The sequence below is a fragment of the Phyllostomus hastatus genome, unplaced genomic scaffold (assembly GCF_019186645.2).
Source record: "Phyllostomus hastatus isolate PE091 unplaced genomic scaffold, TTU_PhHast_1.1 phas_contig_948, whole genome shotgun sequence".
In the NCBI taxonomy this organism is placed as follows: domain Eukaryota; kingdom Metazoa; phylum Chordata; class Mammalia; order Chiroptera; family Phyllostomidae; genus Phyllostomus; species Phyllostomus hastatus.
Genome location: NW_025333993.1, coordinates 1,690,098 through 1,701,244, shown reverse-complemented (window position 1 = coordinate 1,701,244; position 11,147 = coordinate 1,690,098). Strand labels below are relative to the sequence as shown.

Below are 11,147 nucleotides of genomic sequence, written 5' to 3'. Positions count from 1 at the left end.
CCCACAGGAAGCAAACATTCCAGATGCAGTTTCCAGGAGGCCCCCCTTCCCCAGCTGGCTGCTTCGCCTGCAGCCGCACCCGGGCCCGCAGGCAGACGTGGCAGGCCGGTCCCTGCACGGCCCCTGACTCGGGGTCTGCACAAACCCTCGGCACTGCCTCGGGGCTCATACAAAGTCAAGTGCCTTGTGCCCTGCCCACCAGCCAAACGCAACGCCCCCAGGTCGAGGGCGGCGGCGGCGGCGGCAGCTGTGCTGCCCGTGTCTGCCGGTGCGAGTCTGAGGAGGGAGCCCGTCTGGAAGGAGGCCATGGTGCGGGAAGGCTCCCGTGGCCCAGGGGTCTGCCCCGAGGCTGAGCCAGAGGCTGGCTGGGGCAAGTGCATGAGCAATGGCTCTCAGCTTTGCAAAGAAGGCCACGTCTGTCACTTAGGAAACCTGCTTCCGGGTCAGACTTGGGAAAATGTTTATTGGGGATAAGGGTCCTGGGTCAGGTGTGGCTGCCCGCACAGGAGGGCGCGGGAGCGGGGTCTGCCCCGCCAGCCCCCAAGTCCCCTGCTGCCCTCTCCGGGTGCCATCCGGAGAGACAGCTCGGCCTTCCTGGGCGGGCTGAGTCTTCCTGAGGACCCAGTCCTGTGTGCTGGCGCTCAGCCTGGGTCCGGCCGTGGCCCTGGTGGTCAGCCCCATCGTCCAGGTGCTCGGGAGGCGCTGGGACTTCAGCGCAGGGTCCCTGCCGGGTCACTCCATGTCCTCCCGCAGCTCCTGCCTGTGCAGGGCCTGCAGCCGGCTGACCACGGCCTGGTGCACGGCCTCCAGCCCCTCAGTGTCCAGGTCCCGCAGCAGCAGCAGGATGGCGGTCAGGACGTTGTCCTGGGAGCACAGAGTCGCTGGCTGAGCGCCGCGCCTGGCGAGGCCAGTCTGCCCCGCCACGACGTGCCGGAGCCCCGGCCCCCGGTCTGCAGTCCCTTGTCTGAAGCTCTGGGGTGATGCCTTGCCTGGAGGGCAGCTGGCACCTTCCACGGACGGGCCCCAGCCCCCCACCCCTGCCACCTGCTCCTCCCGAGCTTCCTATTGTAAGTGGCCACCGAACAAATGCACAAGGATGACACAGGCGGCGTGCGGACACCTGCAAGTGACCAGGACCCTGGCGGCATCCCCCAGCAGCCCCCTTCTTGCTAGGTCAACAACCCGTCCTCCTGACAGGGAAGGCTCCAGGGCCCCGGGCCCTGCTTCCTGGCCCACTGTGGGGTGACACAAAGCCACCTCGGCCAGGACGAGGTGTCCCCAGGCCAAGTACACAGCAGCAAATCTCTGCAGCTAACGTGCTGCCACGACCCTTCCTCCGGCCCCACAGGCACGGGCTTTCCCGGAGCCTCGGGCCCGCGGTCCCGCACACCCAGGCAGCGCCTCTGCCCCTGGGGCCGGGCTGCGCTAGTCTCTGTGGTGTCCCCGGCCCCACCCCACAGCTGCCACGCCCAGGGCCCCCCCATCACACTTACCCTGTTCCTGAGACTGCTCGCGGCCTCCCTCTGTGGGAAGGAAGGAAACCGGTCCCGGGCCGGGGGCTTCAGGCTGAGCTGTCCCTCGACCCTGTGTGGCGGGGGGATGGTACCACATGAGGCCTGAGCGGGGCCGGCTCCCTCGGGGCACAGCGAGGAGGAGACAAGGATGCCTGATGCCCGCCGTTTGAAGGGGAGCCCCCACAGCGTGACGTTACTTCTGGAGGGACAGAGGCCCTGGACGGGAGGGTGGGCAGGTGCGACAGTGACTGTTTCTCTCTGATTCCCTGGGGGATCCTGCCCAGGGTCAAGGGTCGCGGCACTACACTAAGATGATGGGTGCAGGACTCCAGGGAGACAAAGCGGGTTCATCTGCTCTGTGCACTGAACCTGGCGGCCCTCTGCAAACAACTGTCTCTGCAGCGTTACCCACGGTCAGTTTCTGCTCATAACTGGCCGTGACAATCAGAGAACAGCCTCAGAGGTCACCTCCCCTCTCACAGGGGCTCCTCCAGTCGGGACTCCCTCCTCCAGCTGGCCCCCGGGGGCCCCAATCCACCTCCCCAAGTGCCACCTCCCCGAGTCCACCACCAGGCACCCCGTGCCGGGCTGGTTCCGCACTCGCACTCACGCCGTGCCTTGGGCGTTCTCTTGGCCATCAAGGGCCAGAGGAGCAAGAACCCCCCTGGGCAGCTTGCTGCCCTCCCTCCCCGCTGAGGGGAGTCCTGGGTGGCTGCTCTCCTCGGGATGGCGGGCCCAGGAGAGGCCCCTGGCGCACCTTGCCTCCTCCTCGTCGCTGAAGCTCAGCCGGTCCCCTGGGGTCTCGGCAGCGGTGTCCACGGCACTCAGGGAATAGGACAGCTCGGGCCCGCCGTTCCCTGTGCTCTCTCTGCTGGGGGCCGTGACCTCCTCTCCCTCCATCACTGCCCGGGACAGCTCCTCCTCAGTCACAGCTTCGGGGGGGAAGGAGAGGGGGCAAAAACTCAGGGGGGCCCTGCCGCATGCAGGCCCCACAGGCTGGGCACTCAGCACAGTCTGCCTCAGAAAAAAGGTGTCTGTCTGTGCACCCCGACAGTCATTCCGCAGCCCTGCCGTGAGCGGGACACACAGCCGCCGGCTAAGGACTGCTTGTGAATCTGAGTTTCAGCATTTCCTGAAAGCAAATTCTCGTTTAAAAAAACGCACAAAAAAACCCTCAAATTAAATTTTAAAAACGCACAGAATACACCGCCTTCATTCCATTTGACTTAATTGCCCTGGAGTTTATTTATATTAAAATTGTTCATCCGGGAGAAAGATAACTGTGCACATAAAGGCGAGCACTAAGAGCCGGCATGCAGAGGACGCTGGGCACACCGGAGCGGGGCCCAGCCCCCGGGGACGGGCGGAACCCCGGAGGCGGGGGCACAACGCCCCGGTGCCCTCGGCACAGGGCAGAGGCTCGCATGCGGCTCCCGAAGGAGGTGCAGGTGGCACTCCGCACCCCGACAGGCAGAGGCCAACGGCAGGTAACCCAAAGCTGGGAGCACAGGGGCACCACCGCCCTGGGTCCCTGTGGACCAGCAGTGGCTGTTTGGCCCACCCGGACCTTCTCCCACGTTCCAGGGCACGTGGGTGAGTGTCTGGGCACAGAGGTCTCAAGAGAGGAAACAACGACAAAAACAGCCCAGTGTGGGTGGGCAGTAGGGCAGACAAACAAGTCACGTGAGGTTCACCCAAGGTCCCGTGCTCTGTGTGTGGGGCTGCACCCCCACCACAGAATCCCAGGGGGTTCCTTCCCGAGGCTCCAGAGGAGGCGGCACCTGCGACGTCCTCGAGGCCAGGGGTTTGCGGAAGGGGCAGAGGAGGGCGGGCCCCTCTGGCTGGGGCCGCTCAGTGCGGACACCTACCCTGGTTGTCCAGCTTCTGCAGGTTCGGCAGGGTGCGTAGGACGGTCATGCGGTAGAGGTGGGGGTCGGCGCCACAGCACGGGTTCTCGGCCAGCCACAGCACGCGCAGGCGTGGCAGGCCCTTCAGGTAGGAGAGCTCGGCCAGGCTGGCGATGCGGTTCCGCCGCAGGTAGAGCTCGCTCAGCTGCCGGCACTGGCTCACGGGCTCCAGGGTCGACACGCTGTTGACGCTGCAAAGACAGCACCGTGAGCACCTGTCCGGCCTTGCCTCGTGTTACAGAGAGGGAAACCGAGGCACAGAGGCCTGAACTTTGCCCCGGGTGGGAGAGCTGGAACTCGGCCTGGGCACAGCTGCAAACTGTTCGTTTATTCCACGAGAAGGCACCGGCTGCAGAGGCTCAGGCTGGGGCTAGGGGTTCCGTGAGCACAACGCGGTCAGCACGGGCACCCACCGGGCGACCGAGGAAGGTGTGAGGCATGAGTGGAGGGCTAGTGAGGGACAAACGGGGTGGTGCGCCCTGTGATCGGGAAGGTCAGTCACTGGGAGGCTGCACTCATGCATCCGCAGCGAGGGCAGGCGGGGACGCAGCAGCGGGGCAGGCCCAGGTGAAGCTCCAGAAAGGAGGGTGGAGCTGGGTGGAGCGGAGGAGCCAGCAGCCCTCCCAGACTTCCCCGGGGGGTTTTCAGATTCTCTGGGTCCCCCTCCTCTTTGAAGCCCCCGTGGCTTGGAGGGACAGCAGGCCTTCAGGTACCTGAGGGTGATCACTTCCAGGCTGGGCATTTCCCGGCATATGGAGATCTGGGGAGGAAAAGAACGTGGCTGCAGGCACTGCTGGGCGCTGAAGTGGCAACATCACGTCTCTCCACCAGCTCAACGGAGAAACAGCACGGAGCCCCTGCCACCTCCCCGTCCCAGGCCTAAGTGAAGTGGCCTCCCTCCCCTCCCTCCCGTCGTACTAACTGCACAAGCGCACATGGGCTCCGAGTTCCACTCTGCCCTGCAGCCCCGCGAGTCCCTCAGCCTGGAGGGGAAGTGGACGCTCTAACACTCTCAGATGGCACCGTGCGTCCAACACCGCTGGCCACCAAGACGGAGCAGTCGTCATTTTGGAAGCCCTCCAAGGACATCAGGTAAGGGGACCTCGGTGCCCCTATGGTGGACAGAGAACCTTTCTACCTGCAGTCCCTGCCTTATAGGAAAAGGACTTCAGCCCCTTCTTGCCAACACAGCCTGGCAGGATTGACAGGGTTGAAAATGGGACCTCAGATTGTGTTTACACTGTTGGTTCAGAGGGCAAGCGCAGCCATGGGCTTGGGGGGGGGTGTCCAGTGGTGCAGACCCCAAGTGTCTAGGTGTCTGCCATTCACCAGGCATGAAGCAAGATGGTCCCCAACCACAGCAAAGTCGTGGTCTGGTCAGGACGCTTCACGGTGCAATGGAGTTTTGTCCTGCTACAAGGGGCGTGTTTTTGTTTGTTTCTTCTGCTAAGTGTGCAGCTCTTCAGCTGCTGCCTGAGGCGGACTCAGCTTCTCTGGACAGCCCAGTAGCTCAGCAGCATTCCAACTTTGTTTTTAAGGAAAGCTACAGTTCAAGTTACAAAAGATAAGATAAGGGAAGAACTGAATCACTGGCACTCAAACTGTGCACGAGCTGTGGGCATTCATTCTGGGAGCGAGAGAAAGAAGACACCTGCTCACAGACGCACAGCTCACTCAGCTCTGTGCACTGCTCCCTCACCCCCCAGGTCCAGTCTCTTCCTGCCACTGGGACGGGGCACGAAGCAGGGTGTGACCAAGAGGAGGAGATGAAGTGGGGACCCTCTTCCTCGATGACACTAAGCCCAAGAACCCACAGGGGTCCCCGGCTGAGTATCCTTCTCCGTGAAGTAGGCCCAGCCCTGGGGTTCCTTCCCAGGTCAGAGCAGGGCTGCCCTCCTCTGTGAGGCCTGTGTGGGCACAGGAGCCTCTCAGCAACACGTTTAAAGCGCATGTGCAAGAGAACTTCAAAATAAACTTGAGAATGTTTCTTTTAATTAGTGGTTCTGCCTTAGAACAACTGCTAAATGTCAGAGCACCAGACCAGAGCTGAGCTGAATGCGTGCTGTTCTATCAATGTAACAATTCCCTTGAGGAAGAGGCTGCGACTTTAGAGATCAGGGATCCGCACGATACTTACATCTGTGAGGCGGCTGCCCCTGGGGGAAGAAAAGATATACAGGCATTAATTTTGTTAAGGGTTAATACAAAAAATTAAAAATCAACTCCAAAAATGAACAACAAATGCCTACGAACTTTAAGATAAACTTTCAATGGTAAAGTGAAAGCTTGCCCAGGTAACTGACGGAGATAGTCAAAGGTCGTTTCAGGTTGACTGCCAACAAAAGCAGATATACTGGGTGCCCAGAGCCACTGCTTAGACTGAGGAGCAGTAGAGGCCGCTCCATGGGGAGGACACAGATCGACTGATTGTCAAGACCATGGCAGACGGATCATTTCCCTCACCGACATAAACAAACAAAGGAGTCTTTATATGAGGCCAAGTTCAAAGGCTAAACATGCAACTTATGAAACACTTTGAAAAGCCTGAAACAGCTTGTTGTTTCTCCCTGCTTAGAGAAGGTATGACCATCCCATGTCAAACAAAGAAATGCATTATTGAAAATGAATGACGGGGGACATTGTGGCCAAAGTGCCAGATGGGCCAGAGCAAGGAGAAAAGCTTTTTAATGAACAAGCAGGGCTCCTCCACTGCAGTCAAGTGGCTGACCACAGCAGCCAGAAGGTCTGCTCTTGGCTGAGCTCCCTATGCCCCGCCTGAACTGTCCGGGTCACAGTCACGTGTGAAGCCTCGCTCTGACTCCCCGGTGAACACCTGTACCTCTTTCGGGAGTTCATGAAGCGCTTCTGGTCCTGCCTTGCCCCCATTAGACCACCCTGCGTTGGAACCTGCACTGACCCTATAGCACCTCTATCCTGCCGTCACCTCCCAGACACTGTCACCTGGGGACAGCTCCTGTCTCACAGGATTCAGTTACAAAAATGATTAAGTCGTTGCTGAAGTGTCTCAGTTCTCTTTCCTTTCCCTTAGAAATGGTTTTAATCCCCTTGATCAGCAAAGCCTTGATCTCCCACCTTGTTGGCAGACTTGCCTCCCAATGAGTGGCAATGCCAGAAACCAGACCTGTCCACAGAGGGAACCACCTGTCCCACTAAAGCTGTCTTCCCAAAACAAATCTTCAAGGTGGTTCTAACTTTCAAGCAAGGAGAGCAAGTTTGGAGACTGTGTCCAAATCGGCGCCACCAGGAAGGGTGGGGTGTGTATGAAAATTCTAGAACGACCTTTGCCAATGGCCACCTGAGCTTGTGGCAGCACCTCCCAGAGGCTGTGGGCTCTTGGGACCCGGAAGGCCAGCCTGGGACCGGGGACAGAAAGGCTGGGCTGGAGGTGCCCTCCTCCACCCCGACAAGCCTCTATAGAGGCCGTTTTCGGCCCCGCCCCAGAGCACAGTTGTAGGGTTGGGGGCCCCAAGTAAAGGCGGAGGTGCTGAGCGGAGAGGCCCCAACCCAGGGCGCGGTGCCCCATGCCAGGGCGGAGGTGCCGAGAAGGAGGCCCCAACCCAGGGAGGGGGTAGCGGGCGGGGATCCCCGCTCCGGGGCAGGGATGCAGGCAGGGTAGAGGCCCCCGGCTTTTGGGCCTCACCAGCAATTGAGCTTCCTCACGTTGTGCAGCTCGGAGGCCTTGGCCCGGGACAGGACCATCTTGCGCGTCAGCTTCATGGCGATGGGCCGCAGGGACCCCAGCCACCGGCCGGGCCCTGGACCCACCAACTACCCCTAGAGGATTTCGGCTCTGCCGCGGCGCGTCTCCAGGGGGCGTAGCCCACGTCGTTAGGGGCGTTCCCTGCGAGCCCATTGGCCTTCTGGCGAGGGGGCGGTGCGGCGCGAGCGTAGTGGGGCCATCTGGGCTTCCGCTCCCCGCGATGGCTCCGCCCCCTAGCGCCCCCAGGGCCAAGCACCCGGTTCAGCGCAGCTTCGCGTACGGACGCCAGGCTCTGACGTCATTCTTCAGCGACCTGAAATGGTAACCCTCTTTCAGTCCCCAGTCCCAGCACGAAGTTCTGAGCTCCAGCCCCGATCTCCGATCCCTCAGAACCGAGCCCTGACCTCCGAAAGACATGGGGCCAGCTTTAGCAGGGATCTCACGAGTATTTAACCTTTTAGAATTTAAAGGTTACCTGGGATGCAAATTACATTAAGGCATTTGGGATCTCAGATGAGTTAGGGGTCTCAAGACCAGCCTTCTTTTCCACTAGGCCCATGTCCTGCCTTTGGTCTGCCAGTCAGAGCTCTCATACACCGGCTTTAGTTGCGGCCTTTTGGGCACCTGGCCCAGGTATCAGGAGAAGAGGGTGGCTCGTGTTGGAAGCCTGCAGTCACAAAAGCCAAGGTTTTGGTGCTGGCCTGCAGGGGCACTGTGGGTCCATCACAGGGAGGAAACGGTCCAGGAATATGATGGCCCAGAGGCTGGAGAATGAGGAAGGGTGCCGTGCTCAGTTTGGCAATGAGTGGTTGGGTCGGTGTACGTTTTGGGAGAATAGGGCGCCTCGGTATGTTCCAAGTTTGTAGCTGGCAAGCAGGAAGAGAACTATCTTGACTAATGAGGCTTGAGCTAAAAGAAACCGACACCGGGCTCAGCCTTGAATAGAGTGGCGGGAAGCTTCCAGCAGGCCTATGCTGTATGAGCTTGCAGAGGGCCCTTGGCTGACTCAACTGTTCACCCACATCAAGTGACAGGGACAAAGCAGGAGATACCAGGGACCATGGAGAGCAGGCTGGGCCAAGAGGTGGTCCAGAAGCATCCAGAGAGACTGTCCAAGGTATGGATAAGCATGCTTTACCGCAGATGGGAGAAAGCAAGTGTGTGCAGAAGCTGGTTCTGGGGGAGGCCGGGTGTCGTACATTGTGACGATGCCATTCGACCATTGGCTGATGGGAAGAGGGCTTTAGGGTTGTTGGTTCCAGGCTTGACTGCACCTGGCTGAGATGGCCCCTTCTCCTCCTACACGGGCTGGTGTGTCCCAGTCACATTTGGGGCAGGCCGTGCCAGGGAGTGCTGTGGCCTGGGCCCCAGCCCTCCATCCTTGTCAGTCACTCGAAGTGGCATCTGCCCCATCCCTTGACAGTGCCCAGGGGGGTGGGCCTTCCTGCGAGAGGACTGTGCCCGGAGGGTTTTGCATAGGTGATGGGGGTGCGGGAGAGGGGTGTAAAGACCCCGGGGGTCTGCCCAGAGCGGGTCAAGGATTGGGACTGAGGACGTGTTATTTCCCAGCACAGAGGAGTCACTAGAGGGCAGGGGCCATGCCCCCTGAGTCCAGGTGGCGCAGGCATCTGACAAGAAACACCTGCTCCTCTTCTCCACTGAGGCCGGGGCCAGGCCCCAGCCAGGCCTCCGCAGAGCGGGGAGTGGGAGGACACAGACAGGCTCCCTCGGGCGCTCCTGCCGCTCTTGCCTCCTCTAGGTGGCTGATCAAGAGGGTGCTTGGGTGTGAATTAGTTGAAGGTCCTTGTGAGTCAGGTGACATTTGTAAAGCGAGGACTCTGCACAGTAAGGACAAGTGCGGTGGCTTGAGCTGTGTCACTGTGCCTTCCCCAGAACTCCCTCCCTGTGTGGCTCCAGGGGCACTTGCCCCAAAGAGAAACTGGCCTGCATGTCGGAAGGTGGAAGAGGAACAGTGGCTGTCACTCCCCGAAGGTGGCCAGAGGGGGCAGACGAATGGGATGGGTGGTGGAGTCTCCCCTACAGCCTGTGCTGTTCTTTCCAACAGTGGCCCTGCTGGGGGTGGGGGTGCTGCTCAGTGACCCCCCTTCTCCAACTTCTCTTTTTGGATGTCTAAGCCCCTAGCTCCTCCCAGAGTTGTGTAAAGTGAGATTACTATAATATATTTTGTATTTCATAATTCTCATAGGGGTTTTGCTTCCTTTAATGAACCCTGACAGAAGTGCAACCAAATTTGCTTAAACCAAAAGAGAAACTTCGGCTCACATCATGGAGAAGACAAGGGTACGGCTTCAAGCATGGCTTGATCCAGGGTCTATCTTAGTTATCCATCCAGGCCTCTACCCATCCCGACCCCTCCAATTGCCGAATCCAGGTGCTCCACACCCTCCACTCCAGGCCACACCCTAACAGGGTCAAGTCCCGTGGGAAGAATGCTTTCTCCCAGTGAGCTAGGTGGAAGTTTGGAGACTGGCCCGGCATGGGTCCCGGGCCACCTAGAACCTGTGGCCGTGGCTGGCCGTGCGATGCCTGACTGCGGGCCTGAGCGGAGGAGACCCAGAGGGACACTGGAGGAGAAGGGAACATCACGGCTACCTGTGGGCCTCCGTGGCTGAGGGAAAGGCGGCCACCGCACCCTGCCCTTGTGCTCTCTGCTCAAACTGCGTTATTCGCATGGAGACTCCCCTCTCCCAGCGGTTGCTCTGGAGCTTCCGTTCACAGTGTTCCCACGTGGACAGTGCCTTGGGGTTGTCCCTGTGGGCCTGGTAGTCTCTGCGCTCTCTCTCTCTCTTTCTCTCTCTTTTCTTTAAAAGGAATTTAGCCCGGGCTGGGTGTCTCAGTTGGTTGGAGCATCATCCCATGCACCAAAAGGTTGCAGGTTTGATTCCTGGTCAGGGCATATACCTAGATTGTGGGTTCAGTCCCCGGTTGGGGTGCCCATAGGAAGCAACCAATCGATATTGGTTGATATCACATTGATGCCTCTCCCTCTGCCTCTCAAATCAATAAACACATCCTCAGGTGAGGATTAAAGAAAAAGTAATTAGCATCTGTAAAGACCTTGCTGTCTGAATCCAGTTCTAACCCAGCTGTGAGTCATGAGCTTCATTTCTGCCACTGTCGGTGCCCAAACCTGCGCAGCTCCCCAAACTGCCCAAGCAGCATCTCCTGTGTACCTCCAGGGACTCCTCCTTCTGGGACCACAGGGAGATGGGAGGCCCTCCTTGTTGCCAGATGGCCTGGGCCCCGTGCAGTTCTGGTGATGGCGCTGCTCTGGCAGAGACGACGTGGACCCAGGGAAGGGGTCTGCTCCCCTCCCGGCCGCCCACAAGCATGCCCCTCTGCCGATCGCTGGTGGTAGGGGCACACAGGCAGGCCCCTGAGGCTCAAGAGGCACAGCTCCCTGGGCCACCTGGCCTCAGACAGCACCTGCTTGGCAGGGACACGGCCTGGAGCTGCTGGTCTTCAGTGAACAGAACCCTGCCTTCTGCAGTTGGGCGGGTCCGACACTCCCGGGCCTTAAAAGGTGGGAAGCGGGTTTCTAGCAGTCACTGCCAGCAGTGCTGGTGCCGGGAGAGGGACTCCACTTGGGCCAAGCTGGCAAAGGTGTTCTGACCACACAGCGCGCTGGGCCTCCTCTTTGCTCTGTCCACCCCCGTCCTGCACCGAGGCCACAGCGTCTCATCTTTCCAGCTGTGCAGGAGGGCCGTCAGTGGCTGCATCACCAACTGCCCCAGGCCTAGCATCTCAGGACAATGGACATTTACCATCTCAGTTTCTGAGGGTCGGGAGTGTGGGAGTGCCTGGCTAGGGGCCTCCCATGAAGTCAGGCTGTGGGCCGGGCTGGCGTCTTTGATGACCTGGACGCGGTCTTCCAAGCCCATTCAGAGAGCCGTGGGCAGGAGGTTTTCCTCTCACCACAGGGCCTGCCAGAGTGAGTGCTGGGGGGGGGGGGGGAGGGACAGAGAGGGTGGGCCCCCTTGGGGG

General features: G+C 60.0%; 1 protein-coding gene across 1 annotated transcript; it reads right to left on the bottom strand.

Annotated features, from left to right (window-relative positions):
* Nucleotides 1–443: 443 nt before the first annotated feature.
* On the bottom strand, nt 444–7,280 carry CFAP410 (cilia and flagella associated protein 410). Its single transcript, XM_045852548.1, has 7 exons — nt 7,083–7,280; nt 5,559–5,577; nt 4,135–4,181; nt 3,383–3,612; nt 2,272–2,446; nt 1,494–1,584; nt 444–864 (listed from the first exon to the last, which is right to left on the bottom strand). Exons 1-7 carry the CDS (start codon nt 7,157–7,159, stop codon nt 733–735), a joined length of 771 nt encoding a protein of 256 aa, XP_045708504.1. The 5' UTR covers nt 7,160–7,280; the 3' UTR covers nt 444–732.
* Nucleotides 7,281–11,147: the final 3,867 nt, after the last annotated feature.